The 26,465-nt window shown below is 36.2% G+C and overlaps 2 protein-coding genes across 4 annotated transcripts in view; both read right to left on the minus strand.

Moving 5' to 3' along the window:
• LOC6584449 (protein scalloped) overlaps positions 1–26,465 on the minus strand; it is a 72,396-nt gene that overhangs the window by 38,252 nt on the left and 7,679 nt on the right. The gene's annotated exons all lie outside the window — the stretch shown is intronic.
• On the minus strand, positions 438–2,613 carry LOC116804464 (serine/threonine-protein phosphatase 2A activator). Its single transcript, XM_032732122.2, has one exon. It carries the CDS (start codon positions 2,101–2,103, stop codon positions 571–573), a length of 1,533 nt encoding a protein of 510 aa, XP_032588013.1. The 5' UTR covers positions 2,104–2,613; the 3' UTR covers positions 438–570.

Genomic DNA, 26,465 nt, shown 5'->3' on the forward strand with positions numbered 1-26,465 from the left:
CTACGTTGCATGAGATTGTGCATATAGCTCAAGTTTTGGGTATGCTTGAATAGTAAATACCCTTAGCAGCTTATGAAGCTCTATATGCCCTGCTATACTATATCCTGCACTGTATATTAATTTTTATTTGCTCTTGGGTATGCTCAACTGATGATGCCCTACATACGCTAATGCAAAATAGATGATCTGAGCTGCATATTAGCGGGGTATGTCCTGCTAGAATACGCCCTGAGCTCCATTTGATTATGCATATGAATTTAAATGTGCTCTAGATGGGTATGCTTAACTACCAAATACCCTGAGTAGCATATGGAGATGTATACACCTTTCAGTTGAGTATGTCCGACTAGCATATATATAGATAAAAAGGGATATATTTCTATTTCTATCTGTCCGTCCGTCCGTCTCACCTAATCCGCGGCAAGAATACGCCACACTCTGCATGACAAATATATATTTATTTATCGCTGTATGAAGGTTTATATGCAAATGTATCGAAATATAAAGATGATTGCTCCTGCCTGCCTGCCAGCTAGTTAGCTTTTGGCGATTCACTCAGATCAGGTCAGATCAGATGGTGTAGTATGACGCTCCGGACATGTTGCCTGTCAATGCCTTTATGGCATTTTCCGAATCAAGGGAGCCCGTTTTGTTTTGGTTATTGTATAAGTCAGGTGACGTCTCTCGGCGTTCGGCTTCATGGCGGCAGCGCGGTCGCCGCAGCACATGGGCAGTAGTATCATCCGGCTTTTCGATGGGCTTGCGCGGATCCTGGAAGCCCAGAAAGACGTCCGTCTTCAGATTGCGATATAGCGGTACGGGCAGACAGGCCGCGTAGAGTATGCGAGTTTTTTCATTCAGTTTCCTTTTCTTTTCAATGGCTTGAATGTGTCGCGACTCCTGCATCAGTTGTTCAGTCTCTGAGTCATCCTCTTCCTCCATCTTCTCCTCCTCCTGCTCTTCGGAATCGCCCGTTGACGAGCTTGGCGTCGGCAACTCCGGCGGCTCACCCAAAAATGCCTGCTGCAAATACTCAGAGGGCTGACGCGTAAAGGACAACATCTCACAGAATACCAAATCCTGGATGGTATAGAAATCACTGAGCACATGCTTCACATAGCTGGCCATCAGGCCAGTGTAGGCGTCCGGCCAATTGGATAGGGAGAGTACACACCAGAGCTGATACGAGTGGACACCGAGCGCCACATGATTCATTTTCTTCTGCAAATGCTCCAGGCTGCTGAGCAGCATATAGTTCTTGCGGTATGTCTCCATTACCGCGGGCAGCTCCCATTGGGGCGGATCGAACGGATGGCTCCGGCAGAGCTGGGCACAGCCCCAGATGTAGGGCAAGACGTTACGCTCTTCGACCACATTGCTGTCGCGCTCGCGACTGATCGTCAGGCGAAAGAACGAGATGAGGCGGCGCACCAGATCCAAATAGCGCTGGAAGAGCAATAGGACGGCTGCCACAGTATCATCGGCACCCAATATGCCCGACTTGAACAGGCTGCACAAATAGAACACGAACATCAGCTCATGGCCGGGCCCATAGTCATACTGCTGTAGGCTGCCAAACGAACGGGTCAGATATTGGGCCAGCTCATTGATGTGCTTGCAGTGGGGCTTCACCTGGAGCTCCAATATGGAGTAGACCCGCTCCTGGACCAGCTTCACCCAGTGCCGGTACGCCCGATGGCATTTCTGGCGCAACGACAATGTCGAATCCATCATATTGATCTTATCATTGCCGACGCAGCGTAACAAACCATGCCCAATGCCCAAGGGATGGCATTCCTGAACCAGACGCTCCAGCCAGTTGAAGATCTTGCTCAATTTCTCCATCTGCCTGGTGACGACAAAGTCTTTGCTATTCTGCCGGTGACCCTGTATGGCCATGCTGGTATTATTGATGTACGCGATCAAATCGTTGTAGGCGTGCGAACGCTTCCATTTCCCTAGATCCGCTGGGGAGCGAACCGGCTTCGAGAAGATATGTTGAGCGAATGACGTTGCCTTCAGGGCATCCTCGGTGGGATCGTCCACATTGTGTATATTTTTGCTGCTCATCTCAATGTCGTATATGCGCACATATACACACATATATATATATGTATATGTATATATATATATATATGTATGTATATATGCAGTTGAATCGAAATTGAATGTGTTATGGAATGAGTTTTGATACCGAGCACAGAGCCTACTTTTGAATTTTCTATTTTCCCTCCTCGTTGCCTAGAGCCTACTTAGTTAAATTTAAATGAATAAAACAGTTGACGTAGATTAGTTGATCGGGTTTCGAGTCTCGGTCTAATTTGTGCATTTTCTCAACGAATCTTTGGTCAAAGGCCAGCTCTGTTAATGGCATGTTACGTTGCTGTAACTGTAACAGTGGAGCTAACAGCAGCAATAAAATGGCAGTCAATTTCTCTGTCTCTCTGTATTCGATCTCCCCCTCTCACTCTCCCTCTCTTTGTATATTTTTATCTCTTTCACTCTCTCTACATTACCTTACATTAAACGTTCAATTCTTTTCTCTTTCATAACGCACTCTCTATATTTTTTTCTTTGCATATTTATTTTGCTATCTTCTCTGTCTATTTTTCTCCTTCTGTCTCCCTCCTTCTATCTTTCTCTTCCTTTCTACATCTCTCTTTTTCTTTTCTGCATTCGCTCGCTAATTTTCTCTGAGTAACTCACTCATTCTCTTTTTCTCTGTCTCTCCGTCGCTCTCCCTCTCTCTGAATTTGTTTTCCTTCTACTCCTTTTCTTCTTTGCCCTATTATTCCCCATCTCTTTCATGTTTTCCTCTTCTTTTCTTTATTTGCTGTTTCTCCTTTTACTCTTCCTCTTTCGACTCATCCTCCTTCTATTCGTCATTTTCATTCTCCTTCTACTCTTTCTCCTTTTACTCTTTCTCCTTTTACTCTTTCTCTTTCTAGTCCTCCTCCTATTCCTAATCATTCTAATCCTTCTGTTTCTCATTCTCCTTCTACTCCTGCTCCTTCTAGTCTTTGAAGTTCCCTTCCTACTTCTTCTTCTCTTTCTCTGTCTTCTTCTTTTTCTTTCTCTCGTCGTCGCTTTTCTCTTCCCCCCTCCCTCTGTCCCACCTTCCCATGCAATTCTCATAAGCTCTAGCTATGCTGTATTTCATTTTTTTCTATTTCCCAAGAAAACATTATATTTGATTTAGCTAATTAAATGAATACGCTTGTTTTTGTATACCTGCTAACTGGAACTGGCCTCTCACTAATTATGATCATAATAAAACTGTAAATAAAGTCATATATCCCTCTCTTTAGAATATATATTAGGAGTGGTCCTATCGCAATTCGCTCTCAGTCTCTCGCTCTCTTTCTCTCAGTCTTTCTCTTGTTCTCTATAGTGGGTACAACTGACGTAGCTCTGCCACTCAAAGTTTAGATAGCCCGATTTGAACGACATGGAGCAGTCGTTCAGTGAGCCCAATGACAAGATCCAGTGCCAGCTAGCTAAACGTCCAGTAAAGTTGTGCCTGTGCGATCCCTGATATATATCTATATATAATTAAATGCTTTAAGCACTTATTACAATCCCCTATAAGTACATATGTGTATAATATGAGAAATCCGCTGTGGTTCATATTTTGGCTGATTGTATTGATCTTAATCTCGTTCTTTGTGGCAATTATCGGAGCTTTCTTCTACATTTGGGCATATTTGTTGGCTCAATGCTGCAGCTGTTTTCGGGTGAGTTACCAACGAGTCTCTACTGTACTATATCAATAATAGTATTATATTTCCTGCAGAGTGCCGCCGACTTCTTCTTGAAGTGGCTGCAGTTTCCAGGGTATTCTGCGGCCGCCATGCTCAATTGCCAATCGTTGTGCTAGGCACAACGCCTATTGAAACCCAACAAATATCGAAGTATTTTCTGTTCATCGGCTCGCCCCAGCAGAGCTGGGCCAAAACACTTAACGCCCACATCGATGCAAGACAATCAGCGAGCGGCCAATAGATTAGCCTTTCAGATAAGTAAAAATAGGCTTCACATTGTGAACAGGGCACACAGACATGTTAACGATATCTTAACTTTTGTTTAATTTTCTTTATGTATATATAGAAAATATAAATACTTATATTGCATGAATCATCCAAGTATCCGTCACTTTGAAGCGTTTCTGTTGATTGTCTCAATACAACTTTCTTATCAAATATATTAATATTAAAAATTGTGTATTATTTAATTAGTCACAAAGTTACTATTATCGTATTATTTTATAGATATAAGTATAAATGTTTAATAAAATTGGTCTGCGTCAAGGGAATGGTATGGTGTAGTGATTTCATCAGTGTATATATGAGAAGAAGGATATATGACATAGGGTCTATAATCTAATTATAAATATAGATCTAGAATATTGGATATAAGAGCTTGAATCTACGAACTTTAACTGATTATCTATGATCTAGAACTTAGACTCTTCGATCTATTATCAACGCTCAAGAGGAACATATTATCTATACTCTGATGTCTTTTATTCATTGATATATATGACCTATAATTTATGATCTAGGATTCATGCTCCAGCATCGTTGATCTATGATCGATGATCTATGATCTATGATCTATGATCTATGATCTATGATCTATGATCTATGATCTATGATCTATGATCTATGATCTATGATCTATGATCTATGATCTATGATCTATGATCTATGATCTATGATCTATGATCTATGATCTATGATCTATGTTTTATGATCTATAAGCTATGAACTGGAGTCTATTATGTTTGATCTACAATCTAAGATTTTTAGCATAATGATATATGTGATTTATGATAATACGATCAGTGCTTTATGATCAGAGGAAATGCCGCCATTGTTGATCAAGTCTAAAAGACTTTTTATTTATATTTAAGTTAAGAGTAATTCATTTTTGTATCGTGTCATTCTTCTACTAACCCGATTTAACCAGGGTATCTGCTAGTAAATCACACTTCGAATCGAACTTTGAAGTATTCCAACTTTGTGCACTCGTAACTATGCAGAAAAGATATGATTAACGTCGCCCAGTTAGTTTTCAATGACATCATGAACTTATCAAGAATCTGTAATCTATATATATGTATATTTATGTACATTTATATAAATATTATTTTGAAAAGTCATTAAGCTAATGTTATCGGGCAGTGATAATGTCTCAAGAGCTGCAAGGCTCAACGATTCGTGTAGATGCATAGATATATATATATACAGAGAGCTATTGAGGTAGATTTGCATATACATATATACATATATAGATATATATAATATAATCTTGATATAGGTGCTGAGTGTGGATAAGGTGGGTGGGGCGCATGTAAACTATGGATCATTGTGGGATTAGCGCTTTTTCTTGTTATTATTTTTTTTTTTTTTTGCAAAAAAAAAAAAAAAAAAAATCTTGAATTTATTTATTTTGCTTTGCTTTGCTTTGGCTTTTGGATCGCTGCCAAATTGTGAAGAGGAAGAGCAATTATCTAAAAATAAAATGCGCTGCGCTGCGCTGTGTCGGCAATAGATAGAGAGCTAGAGCTAGATCTAGATAAATACATGCATAGATACACACACACAAACACACACACACACACATACAGCAATGCATGCATGTATTCGCCATGTATATACACTTGTATACATCTATATGCATATACTATATCTATGTATGTATATGTATCTGTGCTCGCTGCTCTGTGCTCTCGCTTAGCATCTATGAAAATACAGCTGGGTGTGTGCATGTGTGTGTGTCTTCCATACATACATGTATATACGTACATACATATGTCTCGTGTGCCACGCTGTGGAGACCGTGGGCGCTTGTACAATGCCCTGCAGCAGCAAAGCGAACCGAGCAACTGCTGCGATTGCGGTTTTAGTTTTTAGTTTTCGTTTAATTTGATTTGTTTTCGGATCTTAAATACCCTAACTGAGGCTCCTATTTTGAGCCTGACTTTAGCTGTCGAGTGTCTGAAAATGTTTTCCATAAAAAATCTCAAAATCTCATTTTATACCAAACATTGAAGCCCGAGCCAAACTTGAATCTCAGCGAATTGAATGTGTAGCTCCTTTGGGTAGATCAATAACTGTGAACTAGTTCAATTCGGTTGGAGCAATAATACTATACTACTAATTATATATAAATATAATAAATATGATAAATATGTTATGATATACTAAGTATGATATATATATATATATATATTATATATTAAATATTTACAAAAATATATGTATATGTACATATATTCAATATTTATATATAATATACATTAAATATTCATAAAAAATATATGATTTTCTATTTCTATTTAATCTATTATATATTTATATTTTTGAAATAGTATTTCTTCTCTTTGAGCTTTAGTTATAATTCTATTTATAGCTTTTCTTATAGTTTAGTTTTTCTTTTGATTGACGCTCTTTTTGTCGATCTGCTTTTAAATAAATAAATAATGAAATGGATCGATTGCATTTGTGATATTAAGTCTTTATATTGAGTGTATAGAAATAATGTCTATAAATTTCGATTTTACAGTAGTTCTTATGTCAGTCTTACTAAGTCTTTAAGTTAGGTGTAATTGTAATTTATGTCTTAAAGTTTGTTTTTCCAGCTTTCTTCCTTGGTGACTCAATCTATTTAATCATTAGGCACTGAACAAACTTCTAAATGAAATCAGCATAGAATAGTTAAAATTATATTATACACATTAAATGATATCCATCAAACTTCCAAATGAAAGCAGCATACAATAATTCTCATTCTAATTTTATTTTATTATAATTATTATATATTCCAATTTTTTTTTTAAAATTATTTATCCAAGAATTAATTATTTATTTATCAAAATATCCTGGGAAGATTTTCTTAAAAGATTATGAATTCTTGTAAGTTTTAGCTTGGATTACTTCAACTGATTCTTTTTTGGTTCTTGTATTAATATATTCATATCTGCATATAACCATATATCCACATCTCGTTAACTAAATCCACGCTTATGTCTATAGATCTCTACAAAAGCTAGTTCAAACATCTCATTTAGCTATTTCTCTCGCATGTTTTCCCCTAATACATTTCCAAATGTAATACAATTAGTTTGTTTTATGATTCATATATAGGTATGTATATTATATATAACACATATATATGTATATATCAATGTACTTTGCTAGGGTATTCAATTGAAGGCTGCCTCTCTGTCGCTTTTGTTCTTTTTGCATAAGCAAAGCGAAACAGAAAGAGAGAGAGAGAAAAAAAAAACAAACAAACAACAAACCCTGTCCCGTTGCCCATTCCCACAGTCATGCCCAGACGCAGGTCCGTGGATGATTATGGCTATTATGCGATCGCCCACGCATTGTCGAGTATCTGTGCCACATCGCGCGATCCGCCTCGGAGTAATAACTGAATGGCGACACACTCTCTTGCCCACCTCTCCGCCAGCCCTCCTCTCTCCTGCCACCTCTCGCCTGCCCTCTACTCGCTTTGCTGGTTATGTGACCATTTCAAGCATTTTATATTCAGTTTGGACAAGTCCATCATAGTCAGCCGCACCTGTTATCTGTGCAAAGTGCTCTGACGCAACATCCCAGCGGCGGCCAGTGGGCATAAGAGTCCAAGGACTGGATTTGCGTTCCCAGGGCCGCATCAAAGAGCTTAGCAAGGCTCGTGCAGCGAGACGGGTATGCACGACTGCCAGCTGCTCTGCCAGAGGACAGAACTGAAGATGCTTAAAGCATGCGAATTAAAACTTATTTGTAATACTCATCAGCAGAGTTGATATTCTATAGAGCATTGGCAAGGAGAGCATGAGAATATGCATATAAAAATATGCTTACGAGCTAAAACAATATACATATATTCCTCGCTCTTTCTTACTCTTCCGATTTCTGTATTACTGTTTTAAGATTCCCTTCTCTCACTCTCAGATAGCTTTGCCAGCCGCAAAAAAGCCAAGGATATGTAATAGAAAGTATAAATCAAATTATAAATATAAATATAAATAAATATAAATTGAGAAGCAAAAGAAGAGAGAAAGAGAGGGAGAGAAAGCCCAGGGAAAGAGCGGAAAAATCAGAATATATTTATCTCTCGCTATTTCTATCTCTCTCTCTCTCCATCTCCATCACTCTCTCTCCATCTCCATCTCTCTCTCTCTCTCTCTCTCTCTTCATCTCAGTCTCTCGCTCTATCTCTCTCTCTTCATCACTCTCTTTCTTCATCTCCATCATCTCTCTCTCTCTCTCCATCTCCATCACTCTCTCTCCATCTCCATCTCTCTCTCTCTCTCTCTCTCTTCATCTCAGTCTCTCGCTCTATCTCTCTCTCTTCATCACTCTCATTCTCCATCTCCATCACTCTCTCTCTCTCCATCTCCATCACTCTTTCTTTCTCCATCTCCATCACTCTCTCCCTCTCCATCTCTGCAGTCTTTCTCTTTTTATGTGTCGCACTTTCTATCCCCCTCTTTAAATTCTTCTCTCGCTTTCTCTAACAGAATGTCTATCTGTCTGTCTATCTGCGCCTCTCCTTCGCCTTCTATCTTGCTTCTTTCTTGTCTCTCTACTTTACCCTTTAAGCTCAATCTCATATTTGCTTTTAAATTAACTGCAATTTTTGTAAACAAAGACAGATCAACAAGATATATTCTATAATCTTGCTGAATTTTCCCTGAATTCGCTTAAGGCCCGTATAAAAAAAAAAATACCCAAAAAAAGGATCGCATCAGTTCCACGCCCACAATGCTCAGATCATGCATAAATTGGCTGTCAAATGAAGCTATCAAAGCTTAGCCTCAGGTACTAACGCCGTGTCTCCAACTTCAGTCAGTCATTTAGTCATTCAGTCACTCGCCCAGTGAGTCATTTCAGACTTGTTTATGTTATTCAAAAACATTGTTGCTAATATTTGTGTTTCTAAATCTTTTCCATGTGGTCAAAGCGAACATATGCAAATGATTTCGATGTGCCTCGCCTTCCACTGCACGGACTGATATAAACAGAGACACACACACACACATACATATACATATATATACCTCTATATATGCATGCATTATATATATGTATATATCTCTCGATTCATGGCATTACATAAGCCAATTTATTGACTGTGAAACGTGTGTGCGTGTGTTTTTAATGCATTCGATTTGATATTGAATATTTTCGCCTTGAATTATGCAGAAATTTTTGTGTACGCTTCTTATCTGAGCTTTGGCTCAATGTGTGTTTTAGTTGTCTTCTGCTGCTTTTCTGTTTTTCCTCTTGTTTTTTTTTTTTTTTTTGGCTATGCCCATCATCAATTAAGCGTAAATTGTGCAAAATTTTGCACCTGTCCGTGCGACGAAAGGTGAAGGCAGAGGGCCAGCATGAAGCAGAAGGCAACAAGTGCAACAGTTTGTGTTATCCAACAACAACAGCAACAACAAGAACAATGCAAATAAATGCCGTCTCGCTCACGCGCATTGGGTATTGAGGCAGCGGGCTGGTGGTGCGGGTTGGGGCGCATTTAATTTGGATCCCTGCGCATGATTCGTGCTTCGTGCGGTACGTGCTCCAAGTGCTCCAAGTGCTCAAAGTGCTCGACCGCTGAACCGCTCAACCACTGAACCACTGAACCGCTCGACCGCCCGTAATGTGCGATGTAATGTCAAGTGTCATAAGCAGACGCTGCGGATAATTCAGGCTGTGTGTGAAATCAGCTTGAATTTAGCCACCCGCAGCACACAGACACAGACACACACACACACACACACACACACACACACACACACACACACACACACACACACACACACACACACACATAGAAAGCGGCTCAAATGCAGATGATTTGCACTTGAATGACCATTCAGAAATGCCATATATATGTATATACATATATGTATATGCTATATGCATATGTGTATGTATGTGTGCAGATTTCCATAACATCAACAATAATTATGAGGGACAAAAAGAGACGACGATGGAATACACTGTGGGGAACTATGGGAAAAAAAACAGTTGGGAAAAGCTTTAGAATTGTATGAACATTTATAATACATGGAAAAAAGAATTAAATAATATTATTTTTGCTATTTTTTTTTTTTTTTTTAGTTTTTGAAGAGCTACAAGGCATGAGAAAAAATTATCAATCAACAAAATATTTATTTTTATTTTTATTTTATTTTTTTAGTTTTTGAAGAGCTACAAGGCTTGAAAAAAATCATCGATTAAATAAATATTTAATTTTATTATCATTTTTTTATTTTTTTATTTTTATTTATTTTTTTTTTTAGGCTTGAAAAAAATCATCGATTAAATAAATATTTATTTTTATTAATTTTTTTTTTTTATTTTAGTTTCTGTAGAGCTCCAAGGCTTAAAAACAAAAACATTGGTTGACGTTTAAAATAACGATTAAATAAAAATAATAATAATAAAATATAACGGTAATTTCTTTATATAACAGTTCTCAACGGCGAGCGAGCAGAGAATTCGAAAGCCTGCGAGCTTTTAATAAAAATATTTTGCTTAACTGAAATAATAATGCATATGAAAATGGCGGCAGCATCATTTAGTTAAGATGGGGCTCTAGATAAATAATTAAATGCACACACACACACATACACACACAGGCAAATAATAAGTGCTTGGGTTCATTTGACCAATTTAATTATGAAGTTAATTACGAGTGCAGCTGAAATTCCAGCAAAAAAAGCGAAAAAAAAAAAAATAAACAGAAGAAGAAGAAGAATGTGTAGCCAATTTATTTATTGAGCAAACGCACAAACAATACGGTATTTGTTCAACAACAACAACAATAATGAAAAAAAAAAATAATAATAACAATAATAAAAATGAACTGTAAGCGGAAAAAGAAATATTTGCACAAACCACACACACACAGACACACACACACACACACACACACACACACACATACGAACCGGTGTATAATGCGTGCATATTTATTATTATTAAGAGACATAAATATTTGATTGAACTCTGACTCCGCACACAATTGTGGGCGCTAGCGGCAGAGGCGGGGCCTACCATCATCAGGTGGGCGTGGTGGATTGGAGACACAGATACAGATGCAGATGCAAATTGCTTCAATTATGTAGAGACGACGCCACGGCACGGTTAATGAAATTCTCTGGGCTCCAAAATGCAATCGTAAAATGAACAGCGGCTCAAAGGCTCCAAATATGAGCGTTGCACATATGTATGTATGTATGTGTGCGTGTGTGTGTGTGAGTGCATGCATGTGCCTAGATCCCATACACAAACAAACAGACGCGCATGGAGCTAGCTGGCTGGCTGGCTGGATGGCTGGATGGCTCCCTGGCAGGTTGGCCGTGTGGTGGCTCCAAACATTTCATCTCAAATTGGAATTCAATCAAAATTGTTAATTAACATGTGCAGCCAACATGTTGGCTGGACGCAGGCCATGGAGCCATGGAGCCATAGAGTCAAAGCCAAGCGCAGCTGCAGCCAATGCGCTTTGTGCCGACATTTAAATAACAATGCGAGTTGAACGGGCCAGGGGGGGTAAAGGGAGGGGTGCGGGATCTGCACAAAAAATGCAGCTCAATGCAGTTGTACACACGCACACACACACACACACACACATACACGCACGCACGCACCCATAAACGCATCCAGTGGCATTCACACATCAAAGAAACAGAGCAAAGCAAAAGTCAACTGCAGCAGGATGCAGTCAGTGCGCTCCAGCTGATGGCACTCCAAATACCCTTTGAAAAAAGGGAGTTAAATAGACGACATGACAAAGGCAGATCAGTAAAACATAAATGATATTAACTAAATGCCAACGCTAAAAGGCAGTTTAGCTTTCTATAATAACTATCAGCCATATCGATAGTTATCGATATCATATAATCTTAATCTGTAAGATTTAAAAACAGAGAAAGCTCTATATAAGTTATTTTTATAGTAGTCGATAGTTATCGATAATATGAATAAAGCTAATCTGTTAATTTAAATACAGAAAACGCTCTATAATCGATAGTTAGCGATATTATGAAATAAGGCTAAGTAAAACGGATTCGTTTTCAATTAGAATTAAACCAAAGTAAATAAAACATAAAGAGCGGAAAGAGCTCTATAGCTATTTTCACATCCATCGATAGCTATCGATATTATAAAATAAAGCTAATCACAATGGATTCTTATTGTGTACGTTTTTTTATATTAATCGATATCGATATTATAAATCCAAACTCATTGTTGATTTTAATCCCCTTACTACTTACATATATCCACATCGATAGTTATCGAATGGGTCAAATTTAGTTAAATAAAACAAGATTAATATTTTATTTGTCTATAGTAAGTAGCATAAAAGAATTCAAACAATAGATGCCAAGATTGATAAATAGTTATCATAAGAAATGATTATGAAATCAATAAGATCGATAAATGATTATCGTATATATACAAATATTTATTTATTATAATTTAATAATATGTTCTCATTCAGATGTTCTATTGCAGATGCTTTAGAATATTCCTAGCAAAGAAAACGATAATCATCGATAATAATTATAATAAAAGTTATCGACAACAATTAATAATTGCTTGTATTAGATAATAAACGATATATAAATAAATGATAAATAACAAAAATATAAATGATATACAACATTTCACACACCAAATCGATAGTTATCGATATATCCAATTTTGGTAATATACATATATAGTCATTGGTAATGTTGGAGCCAAGTTCTCCCATGCTTTCATCTAATATATGCATATATCGATCAAGCAAATATTTATCAATTTTTGTTAGCTAAAAGCTATTCAGTTAATTACAGAGCAGCGCCCAGTTGAGCATACCCGATATTTGCTAAAATTTGCTCGTTTTCTTGCTGTCTGAGCTGAGCTAACCACACAGGAGATGAAAACTGAATTGAGTTGCGTGGGTAATGACAGCGATGTTTAGTGTATGTGTGTGCGTGTGTGTGTGTGTTGTTGTTGTTGTTGTTGTTGTCCTGATAACTGAGATCAGGCAGATATGCGAGATAAGCCAGCAAAACAGAATGCGACTACAGCAATTATTCATCGGCAAATGCAATGAAATAGAACGCAGAGAAATTAAAGAGCCAAAATATTTGGTTAAATACAGAGGCAAAGCTGCAAATAAATATAAATGTATATAGTATATATATACATAGTATATATGTATATATCAGTCTATACCTTAGCTATAGACGAACAGTGTGTGCTGTCTGTGAAATACTAAAGAATGCAAATTTTGTTTATAACACCGCAACAATGGAATTTCAGCTCTCAGTTCTGCCTTGATTATATATTTTCCCTCTCTGATTTTCGGTCAAACAATGCGCAACTACGTATGGGCCAACAGACAGACAGACAGACAGAGAGACAGATAGACGGACGGACGGACGGACAGTTCGCCTGGTTGACTGACTGACTAAATGCTTGGCTGAATGACTAACTGAATGACTGCCTGCTGGCCAAGCGGACAGTGAACAGACCCTCGTCGGGTCGGACGACTGGGCTGACCGTAAGGGATGCACAAGCTGAGCATGACACAGAATGGAATTTTGATTGTGTTTGTTGCATTTGCAGCAGCCCATGGAAACCACCTACTGCCAACCAACTGGCCATGCCATGCCATGCCATGCCATGCCATGCCAAACCAAACCAAGCCAAGCCACCCACACTCAGCTAGCCATACGTCCATCCGGGCATCCAGCCAGACAGCCAGACAGCCAGACAGCCAGCCAGCCAGCCAGGCAGCCAGTCAGTACGTCAGCAGCAGCAGGCAGCTGTAAAGCGACCACCAGAGCCACTCCAAAGCCAACAACCACCCCAGCCACCCCCCATTGAGCGGAGTTTTGTGCGCTCTGATTGTGCAGCAACGTTGAAATTAATGCTGCACATATTTTCATTTACGGTTCATACTCCATTCTTTCATTCATTCGTTTTTAAAGCTCGCCGCATACAACACATGCATACCAAAGTCTTTCAATTTGGGGCATATCAGCTAGGAGTATGTTATGCAACATTGTTCTGTTAAGTAGACTGTTAAAGGTTTTTCTTATATACATACACATGTTTATATTTTTGCTTCTCTTGTATAAAGTTTTGAATTTTAATCAAATTTTTGATATTTAATATAAACAAATTTGCATATTATTTACCATTTAAATTTTCTCTGCTACTTAACAAGTTTGAGCAACACAAATACAAAATAATTCGTCTGTCCGTTAAAACGTCTGTTAAGTTAAGGGGAAAATCAAAAGTCCCATGAAATCTGTTCAATTGCAGTGTAATGTTAAGAGCAAGCAAGGTCTTATAAAAATACACTCACTGTTAAGGTAATAAATATGTTAACTCGATTAGATAATATTAGAATATTTCCAACTCTGTTAAGTTGCAGCTCCAACTCTGCTAAGAAATATCAAGCTCTGTTATTAGCAGCTCTTATTCAGCAGCTCTTATACATATGTTAACATAACGCCGTCTTATACATAAGACTTTTGTCTGTTGAGAAACAGCCTAGTTGCCTAACATTTTGCAAATTTCTGTTATCAGAAGTTTTGCTGTCAGCAGACTGTTAACTCTTATTGCATAGTGTATGCAGCTAGCTGATGTTTGTTTGCCTCGAATTTTCATTGTATCTTTTTTGTCCGTTTTTTTTTTTTTTTTTTTTTTTTTTTTTGGCAATCTTTTTGCATTGTTGCCGTCAAATCGGTAGGCAGACAAATGAACAAGTGAATGTCCGTGCGGACAGAGTTGCAATTCAACTACATTTTGATTTGTGCTCCATTTTTGGCCACTGCTGCACTGATAACGTTGTTATCGTTGCAAATGCCGAAAAAACCCATACAAATTTCATGGAAATCACAGCGAGATAAAAATGCGTCTCACGATGAAGCCAATAAAGCACGAGGCAGCGCTCAGCCAGTGCAATGCTGTCTCTATCCAATATACATACATATTCAATACAAACATGAAGCCGAACTCTGTCTGCCAACTGTGGCAGATAAACAAATAATAATAATAATATTAATAATAATAATACCTTAAAGGGACACCATCGCCTATTCAAGCTTTAAATAAACAAATATATGAGAAGCGGAAGAGGCCAAGAGTGAGCTAATTGCATTGCCAGCTGTGTCGTGTGGCTGTCATAATACATGCACAGCTGTCAACATGTCGTATGATTGATCAGAGTCAACAACAGCAACAGCAACAGCAACACAGAGTAGCTCGAGTCAGATGACGAAATATAACAGAAATCAGAGCAATGAGCAAATGATTAGCCATTTTCTTGAGCGTGTATAACAGTTGTCGCATGTCGTTGTTGCTGCATATATGAATTTGAACGTTAGTTTTTGTTTTAGCAAATATAACAGTTGTGTAATAGGCCTTCAATTAGCTCTTTGGCAATTATAACAGCTGAACAACTTGGTATATGGCAATTATTAATTACATATTGCAATATTAATTACATATGTACAAGAATATGTTAACTCTTTTATATGCATAGCTAACTGTCACTGATAGAAACTAACGTTTTCTTCTTAGTAAATATAACATTATGTCACAACTGTTATATGTGATTTAAAGCAAAGTATATTTAGTTCATATACCTGTTATAATCTATATATCGAATATAACAATTTACATATTTCTCATATGTCTACATATTTACATATTTTTCATTTGTCTAAATTGTTATATTCGCTATATGGATTTAAGCTTTTATAACACATTTTGCCATTGGTATACTGACTTTAAGTTAACAGAGATCTGTTAGAGTTAGCATAAGGCTAGTACCTTAGCGAATATAAGAATTGAGAGATGTTTTATGTCAATGCGTTAGATACATATATGTATATGTATGTATATATATATGATACATATATGTATATATATACATAAATAAGAGATATGTTATAATAACTGGATGTTGGCATTTCAGTTTGCATATATAACAGTTTGAAGCATATTATAACATTTTAAAGTTAAGTTTCCTAACAATTGTTAAGGGATATGTTATATGAGCCAATATAAGAGTTAAAAGGCATCTTGTGTAAGCTTAGAAGTAAGCTATTTTGCGTATATAACAGTTGTTATATTGAGTACTTTACTACTTATGCACTTAGTCAGAGCTCAAACTCTAATGCTATAGTATATATTTTCTTTTATTTTTAGTTTGTATTTTATTTTATTTTTTTTGTCGCCCCCTATATGCAGCTTTTTGGATTGGCTAAGCTTTGTTAGTCGAGCTCAGCGCGGATTGGACGGCATCTAATAACCTTCCACAGCAGTTGTTGTTAACGTTTAGGTGGTTACATTTCAGAATTGAAAACATTTGCCATTATTGCACGTCTTGACGACATGTCAGCGTGATTATTTAACAAGGGCTTACGATTTTATTAAGCGCAAATAAACTGTAAAAAGTCACATAGCCAAAATGCGGTTGTCATCAAATTATGTGTGCAACGCTCCCTCTCTCTCTCTTACACACACACACACTCTCTCTGTCTCTCTATTCTCTATTGTATGCTGTGTTAGGTCTCTCTCTCCCTCTCTCTCTCTCTCTCTCTCTCTCTGTCTCTTCCTCTTTTACTTCCTTTGTCGTTCACTCTCTTTTTGTCTTCATATTTTCTAGCCATATCTTCTCTTTTCTGTTTTTGTTTCATATGAATCATTTGTTTAGCGCCTGGAACCCAACTGGAACTGGACAACGATTGCTCCGCCAAGCACTCGTGTAATCGCATAAAGCACAGGCAAACCCAAGCGCCTATACAAACCGAATTGTGGATACCCTAACAGACATGCATATAATACAAATTGATAGACAATAAAGCATTTCTACGGCCTTGGTTCATGAGCTAGCTGAACTGAAGCATTATTGCATATTAAGAATCACATCCCAAAAGCCTCCGACTGAGATTCCATTTCATGAACCGAACCATCTGAACTGAACCATTTAGTTTGTTTTTTTCTTCATCTCTTAATATTTGCTTAATTATCAATTTTAAAAAATATAAAAATCATATATAAAATTATTATTTCGTTAAAATATTGATTAATCAAGTGAAATTAATTTAAGCTTTAGCTGAGTATAAAATGAATTTTAGTTCACGAACTGAACAAGTTCAACTACACAATTTCGTTCAACGTTCATTTCACATATGATATATGAATTTTCGACTAATATATATCAATTGATATCAAATATTCAATTGAACCATTTTGCATATAGCATAATCTTTAATTTCTAAAAATGTTTCAATATGTAAATAAATTTCTTCTATTGAATGATTGTTTATAAGCATAATCTGTCTCAGCTGCAACTGAGATCCTAACTCTATTAAGCTTATATTCTTAGTTGCACCAAGCGAACCAGTTGAACTGAACTATTTAGTCTTATGTTCTTCATCCCTTATATAAATTTTGCTTCATTGATAAAATTATTGATATAGTTTGATTATGATTAATCTGAACATCAAAAGAAAATCGAAGTCTATTCATGAGCCGAACCTTAAACTAACCCAAAGGGTCTATGATGCCAGCATATTCATATATAAAGCACAATATCCCAGCGACCCATAAAAATCTTGTCTAACAAGGTTTCCATTACACACACACACATGCACACACATAAGTCTGTGTGTCTGTATATATTTCATGACAAAGTCGCAGTACCCTCAGCTAGCGCATGAAACTACAGAAAGAAACAAATAAAATACGCTGATTGTTAATAAAACGCTGCAAAAGTGACAAAAAAAAAAAATGTAATAATAAATAAAAAAAAATTTACAAAAAAAACAAAAAAAATGCCAGCGATTGCAAAAAGCAGCTGAGCTGCTTTAGCTACAGTCTTGGACGGCAGAAACACATGTCCAATTGATGTCCACACAGACAACACTCTGCATGTGTGTGTGTGTGTGTGTGTGTGTCTGTGGGTAGACTTTGAGTGGGTGACTAGCTGCCGCTGCCGCTGCCGCTGCCGGCGCTGCTGCTGCTGGCGATGCTCATCGCTTATGACTAATAAATGCATGCATATGCGGTTGCAGTTGCCGTTGCAGTTGTTGCTGCAGTTGCAATTACTGCTGTTGGCGCTGTGGCAATTGCAATGCTTGCAACAGCAAAATGAGTGCAAAACGAAACATTTTGAAATGCTTATAAAGACATAAAACATATTGGTAAATGAAAATGCAACAACGATTGTAAGCATAAATAGTAAAACGAAAGAAAACAACAACAACAACAACAACAGAAAATAATGAAAATAAAAACAATGCAAAGGCAGCGGCAGCAACAGCCGCAGCAACTGTTGCTGCAACGGCTGTGCGGATTGCGCAATGCTGCAAGCGCAAGCTTTTAGCCGCCACACAGTCTGCATCTGTGTGAGTGTGTGTGTGTGTGTGTGTAATCGGCTGCTTGCCATCGAAATCGGCATCGACAACAGCAGCAACAACAACAACAACAACAGCAGCGGCAGCGAATTTGGTTGACGAAACGCGAGGCAAAGAACACAAAAACGTGCAACAAATCAAATGAAAACGAAAACGAAAATGCGAAAACTGTGCACATTTGCAACACACACAGAATCGGCAGCAACAACAACAACAGCTGCAACAACTGCAACAACAACAGCAAAGCTGTCCTGCAGCATAAAGCACAAACGAGGCTATTAAATAAAGGTAAATCAAATATGCTATAATTTAAATAAATTAATTCTATTTTACAAAAAAAACTAATAAATTCATTTAAAATATGATTTAATTAAAATAAATGTATTTTATTTTACAAATACATTTTCTACAAATTTATATAAAAGAGTACAAATCATTTAGTTATTTTATATACTGAGCTTATAAACTTTATATAAAAATATATAATATATGTAATATAATTTTTAATCTAATAAAAAATATTTCTCAATTCTTAATAATGAAATTTTGTTTAATAATGAATAATTAGGCTTCATAAAGTAAAGTGTCGAATATATTGACAAATTATAATAAAAAAATATTTAATAATTTTTTATTATTAAACTTTTTTAAATGATTAATTAATACAAATTTAAACTTTTCAAAAAAGTACTTCATAAATTTAGTATGAAATTATATTATATGTAATAGTTTGCATTAAAAAATATATAAAAGTACATACTAAATTAACATATTAACAAATTATATAAAATATGTTTTTAACAAATTATAAAAAAAAACATATATTAACAAATTATAAAAAAATATTTTAACAAATTATAAAAAAAAGTATTTATTAATTTTTAAATATTAAATTTTACATTAATAAACAAATTCATATAACATTCTAAAATATTTTGAAAAATTATAGTACAAAATATTAAATAATTTTTAATAATTAAACTTTCTTTTCAAATTAATATCTAAAGTTAATAAATATATTAGAAAATTGTAATAATGAAACTTTATTAATAATGAATAATGAAGCTTCATATAGAAGTATAAAATAATTGGAAACATTATTATATAAAATATTTAATAATTTTTAATAGTTGAACTTTAACTAAAAGTACTTAATAAAAATATTAGAAAATGAAAAAAAAAAATATATATATATTATTTTATTGAAATCGAATTTATAATGATAATAAGAAGGAAACAAGATGTTTTACTAATGTCTCTAATTATGTTCAGAGTAAGCCTTTTATTATATTCGTTCGTAAAGAGAACAGAGAAAGTCGTCCTTTCTATAATATTCATCTTGCGGCATATATGTATATATATACATATGTATTTATGTATATAAATACATAAGGTCATTTCTATTCTCTTCCTAAAATGTTTCGATTTCCTAGCTATTCCAGCGAGCAGTCATTGGTAAATTATATAATTTCTTGGCATTTGATTTGAAAACGGCTCAATAATGATCTTATTATTATTATTAATTGATCGCCATTTGGCGATTGCATCTATTGGACAGTCATTGGAAGCGTTTATCATCATTGATGGCTTTCAAATCATCAGATACACATCTTTGCGCTCCATCAACTTCACTGCATACTTTGGGGCGCATAGACAAATTCTAAGCGAATGTCTTCCTGAAAACACTCTCAAGTGTATTTTGTGGAGATGTTATTTATATCTTGATAGAATAAATGAAATGGATAAGAATGTCAACTTTTTGTTGGGTAGCTTCCCAGGCTCTTGAAAAGCTCTGAGAAGTATGCAACGGGGCAGAACGGGGGGAGATAAGATTGAAATCAGTTTGCTATAACCTGGACATGCATACATAGATGATGCTGAGCAAGAATACAAATAGAGATTGAACAATTTGAAGGACGGGGAGAGCAATGGAAATATAATTATAGATTTTCATTAATATATATTTTTATAAACTACATTAAATATTTACTCAAATCTATATGATACTTATATGATTCTGATATTTAGGTCTATGATATATAAGCATATGCTATCAAATGATTTGAAATCTATAAATAATTTTATATTATTTTCAATATCTCTATATACTTAGATACCAAATATATATTAAGTTATTATGGACCATCTAGAATGTGATATATAGATTTACATATACATATATCATATGATTTGAGGTCTCTATAAATTAGAGAACTTTCTCTTTCTCTAATATTCTAATTCATATATGTATATATAAAGGACGATCTCCATAATATTCTTATACAAATAAGCATAGGCTTAAAATCATATGATATACATATGTATATATAAATCTATATATCACAATCTATATGGTAGAGGGAGATACGTCTATAATTAATTTTTAATGATTTGTATTCCTTAATTGTTGCTAATTCTTTATCTTTATCTGTTATGCATAATGCAAACAGCATGAAGAAGAAGAAAAAACAATTGTTTTAACTTTTTGGCAAATCAATTGCAGATGCAACGTTTGCCAATTACAGCAGGTGGTCAAAATAAAAAGAGAGAGAGAGAGGGAGAGAGAGAGAGAGGGAGAGAGAGAGAGAGAGAGAGAGAGGGAGAGAGAGAGAGAGAGAGATAGAGATTTGTATAGAAAAAAATTGGTCTCACACCGTTTTTGACTACTTCCGATGTGACAACGCTGCTACCGCTGCCGCTGTCGACGTCGCTGCTGCTGTCTCTCCCACGCTTCGGCGTGCTTCAGCCCCTACAATATTGACATTGTCATTAATGCGCTTTATTAAGCTGCGGCGGCGACGGCGGCGGCACATTCGAAAGTAATTTGTGTTGTTGTTGCTGTTGTTGTTATTGTTGTCGCTTATGTTTGGGCCAAAGACAAAAAAAGCTTTTAATTTAAGACGGATGCGACGGTCACGGCGGACAAACGTGTGGAAAATGGCAACGGCGACGGCAACGGCGACGGCAGTGCGGCGGCGGCTTTTAGTTCTTTTGCGCTGCGGCCCGACCAAGTGATAAGGGGTTAAGTAAAAAATGTTTTCAAATGAAAAAAAGGCAAAAAAAAAAAAAAAAAAAAACTAAAAATCACGAAAAAAAAAAAAAAAAAAACAACAAAAAAAGTTAAAATCAAAAACGAAGAAGCTGAGGCTGAAGCAAAAGGAAAAGCAGAACATTTATCGCTGCCCTTGCCATCATTGTTGCCGCCAAGTTGTGCTCCTTGCCGCCGCGTTGCAATCTCATGGATATGCATAGAGTGCTAAGCTCAACAGTGCCACAAAGAGGGGGGCAAGGGGGCAAGGGGGGCAAGATTGGGGGCAAACGGGGCAGACAGACAGATGTATGTATGCTATGCAGCAGTTGTTGCTATATAAGAAATTCTTTTATTCCATGCCAAAGGCCCCGCCGAGTGGTGGAGCAACAGCAGCAGCAGCAGCAGCAGCAGCAGCGGATGGGATGGGATGGGAGCGATGGATTCGAACCAAAATAAATGCGCAATGCATACAAGGAGCGTACAGCGCGCCCGAGAGTTGAGAGCCGGAGAGCCGCTCGCAACAACGTGACATTCCTTAAATTATTTTCTGTGCTCAAGAAAACATTAAAAAATATTTTTATCTTGTGCAGAAACGCAGCAGCAGCAGCAGCGGCAGCGGCAGTAACAACAACAGCAACAGCAACAACATCAGCATCAACATCAACATCAGCAGCAACTTTGCTGGGAAGAATCCTTTTTTAAAAAGTTGCCACAGCTTCAACTGCATCTGCCACAACATCAGCCTTCACGTTCGCTCGTCGACGGTTTTTTTTTTTTTTTTCTTTACGCGGTCGGAGCCAAAAGAAAAGAGTAACACGGAAAAAATGCGACTCTCATTAATTTGTGGAAAATTGATTTTGTAACAAGCAGATAAAACAAGAACAGCCATCAACCAGCCCCAGCAACGGGAGCGATGCGAAGGCGACGGTAAAATAGCAAATACTTTCATTTGTGTGAAGAGAAAATGAATGAAAATACAAATTTCAATGGGAATTATAATATAATAATATATTATAGTCAAATATGTCTAGTACATTATTGGTCCCATAAAATTCATAAAGTTTCAGTTAAAATAGATTCGAGCTGCTGGGAACCAAACGAATGATAGAAATCAGAACTGATAACAGAAAGACCTTGCCGAACCATTATACATGCTTGCTATCATTATCTTCATTAATATAACTATTTCTATCACAATTATTATTATCATTGGCATAACTATAAATTATAAACATATATAGTTTATATTCTGTTATTGGTTTTTTTTTTTTAGGTATTAGGTTTTAGTCATGTCATTGTCATTGTCATTGTAATTGTCATTGTCATTGTCATTGTCATTGTCATTGTCATTTTCATTTTCATTTTCATTTTCATTGTCACTTTCATTGTCATTGTCATTATCATTGTCATTGTCATTATCATTGTCATTTTCATTATCATTGTCCTTGTCATTGTCATTGTCATCGTCATTATCATTGTCACTGTCATTGTCATTATCATTGTCATTATCATTGTCATTGTCATTGCCATTGTCGTTGTCATTGTCATTGTCATTATCATTGTCCTTTCATTGTCATTGTAATTGTCATTGTCATTGTCATTGTCATTTTCATTTTCATTTTCATTTTCATTTTCATTTTCATTGTCATTATCATTGTCATTGTCATTGTAATTGTCATTGTGATTGTCATTGTCATTGTTATTGTTATTGTCATTATAAGTTTAAGTAAATACCAAAAAGGATTTATCTATAGTTATTTGATATAGAGCTCCTATGCTCTTCAGCAAATAATTTATAATTTTAGAATATACAGAAATATAGGTATAGGAATTCGAGGCAATTTTATTTCCTGTCTGAATAAGCTTTAGTAACCAAATATAAATGCCTTCGAATATACTAATAAAATGAATAGTTTAGGCCTCAATTAAGGTCAATTCAATTACAGTCCTCAATATCCATATTCCATATTCAAGAAAAGTTTCTATGAAATAAATTTTGCAAGCTAAGTTTCAAGCTGAAATATGCGAAATAAAATGCTTTTGCAGCAGATTGAAGATGAATTTAAGGGATTAGTGAAGGGTGAATTGAAGTGATAAATAAATAAAAAGCTGCAGAGATTTTGAACAAAAATGCAACTGTGAAATTTATGGTATGAAACGAAAATACTTTTAGAAAACGCCGATGGCCGTGGGCTATGCAATAGTGGGAGCTGCGATGTGAGCTGAGGGGTAAATGGTTTATTTGTTTTGTGGAAAGACTAGCGTTCTTAAGCAAAGAAATGCTGACAAGTTGCCCCTCCATCCGGATGCTGAACGCGGGGCTAAATGATAACAATCACAATTTCTAGGCCGGGACCGGGACCGGCACCGGCACCGGGACCGAAGCGAAGACGGAGACGTAGGTCGGGACCAGGGGCCAAAGACAAAGGCAAAAGCTACGCGTAGAGGCAGCAAAGCGACAAAATGCGCCCCTTCGCGGCATACTTGGATTTTTAGTTATAAAAACAAATCGAAACAAAACAACAACAACAACAAAAATACCAAATTTATATATATATATATATATATATATATATATATATATATATATAAGAGTGAAAAAGGCGGCGGCCAAGCATTAAATAAAAACAAATACCAAAATGAGGAGCGGACGAAGCAGAGGCCGCTTCACATTTTGAAGTTCCAGAGCTCCGAGCTGGACGGTGCGAAGACAGTCAAAGGGCGATGCACAGCTTTTTTGCAAATGACGGCGTACGGCGGTACGGGCTAACAGAAGCCAAGAGTTGGCGGGGAGAGGGGGGAGCGGCAGAGGGGTAGGCGGGCTTTAGCTGATGAGGGGAATGGGGGCAACTGCCACTGATAGGGTAAAGGGGGGGAGCCGGCTTTGGCTTTGGGCCATTATAACATTGGCCGCAGTACGTCGTCGGCAGGCGGCAAAAATAGCCAAAGCCAACATGGCGGATGTTGCATGGAATTTATTTTTACTTTAAAGTAAAGAATTTTTTGAATTCCTGAACGTTGAAAAATGTTGAAAACGACAAAACAAAGTATGCACGAGTGTGCATAAGAGCGTGCGTATGTGTGTGTGCGAGTTCGGGGGACAAACACACACACACACACACACAGAAGGGAGAGAGGGGTGCCAGGCAGAGGTAATGAACAGCAACGAGCGCTTAAGGACGCTGAGATCCCGATATCAAATATCAAAGAAATGTGGCCAAGTTTTTTTTGTTCGCCGATCGGCTGAAGCTGTTGCCAAGCATCTGAGATTTGTCCGTCCGTCCGTCGGTCGGTGCCTCTGTCCATGGCGAGAGTATTGAGCTAAACCTTTAGTCAATGCGATCGATTTCAGTTGCAAATGCATATCAAGCATATATACATATATATATATCTATAACTGAGCGTTTGTTTGGCCCTGAAGGCTGCGGCCCCCATGCTCTCACAATCAGCTCAACATCATGGGAAACTAGCAGTTGTTGCTGTTGTTGTTGTTGCAGTTGCAGCAAGTGCATCATCACATGGCCATCTTTTAAGGGGGCGGTGCCGATGTCGCATATGTTTAATTCAATGAGGCGTTAAGTCTTCATCGACTCTGTCCTTAGTCAACGGCGATTTTTCTATCGAAATAGTCAGTGCAACTGGCATATTGCCTAACCGATATCGATATGGCTTGGCATGAATATACATATAAACAAATGTACAAATGTGTAGATAAGTGAAAAAGCTGACAAATAAACATTTGGATATAGATGTGGGAAATTTGAATATATATGTGGAATATGGAATATATGAAAATGGAGGTATATGAAGATATATGGATATACAGTCAGGTCTCGATAATTCGTATTCCGCTAAATCGAAAATCTCGATAAATCGAAAAAATTCTATCCCCTTGAATGAAATTCGGTTTCGATAACTCTCGATAATTTGAATTTCTGTGTAAATCGAAAAAAAAGTGATCCCCATGCCATTTCGCATTATCGGGACTCTACTGTATGTATGTTTGAGACTTATGTATATAAAATATGGATATATATTTGATATATATGCATGTATATAAAACATGGATGCATATTTTATATATATGATACAGTGCGCCTCATCAGGCTAGTGCCGCTTTCCTCATTTTCTACCGTAATACTGAATGTCATCTACAATATTAAGGCTAGAGTTCTAAAACTTTTCAACTTTGTTTCTCTTTTGAAAATTAAATAAAACTGCAATACGTATCATTTCAGCATTTAATTTCTAAAATATTTTGAAAAAAAGGCTTACGAAAAACGTTGCTAAAAATTCGTCATAGGGAATATCTTACAGAGTTTGGCAACCAGAGTTATCAATGTTTTCTTTCAAGCCACAAGATTAATCTTTTTTGAGAAAATAAATATTTTAAGTATATATAGAGCCATTATCTTTCTAGGAAAAATCAAGGATTGCGGTCTTCTTTGATTTTCCACTAGTTGCAAAATCGTTTTTATGACTATTATACAATATGTGTATTTTTCTTGAAATATATATAGACATACGAAATTATTTATTTTCTTCGAAATTACGAATTAGAATAGAAAAATTCATCATTAATAGAAACAGCAAAAAGATAGACCATACAGAGAAATGCTCTAGAATCCAGATTGATTTTATATAAAAAAAAATTAAATAAATAAATATGTAAATAAAATAAAACAAAGTGAATACAAATTTCTTTATATCAACGTATTTAATGTACATAATCTCGATCAGCTACTTTGCCAGTTCAATTCTAGAAAGGTCTAAGAATAACCCGACAAGCTCTTTTATATTGAGTAACCTCAGTTAAGGAATTTTATGGAGAAGACTCTCCAAGCATTTGTTCTACCTTAAACTAAACAAAACTTCCTATCTATAAATATCTGTTTCGCTATCTCTATTTCTCTATCTACAATGTATAAAAAAAAAAAAAGAAGGTGTATAACACGCTTAGCAATATAGTTCATATCTCTGAACTAATTAATAGAA

This window comes from Drosophila mojavensis, unplaced genomic scaffold, assembly GCF_018153725.1.
Source record: "Drosophila mojavensis isolate 15081-1352.22 unplaced genomic scaffold, ASM1815372v1 contig_136, whole genome shotgun sequence".
In the NCBI taxonomy this organism is placed as follows: domain Eukaryota; kingdom Metazoa; phylum Arthropoda; class Insecta; order Diptera; family Drosophilidae; genus Drosophila; species Drosophila mojavensis.

Coding starts and splice junctions, on each gene's coding strand:
- LOC116804464 (XM_032732122.2), bottom strand. CDS start 2,103: ATGTGTGTATATGTGCGCATATACGACATTGAGATGAGCAGCAAAAAT.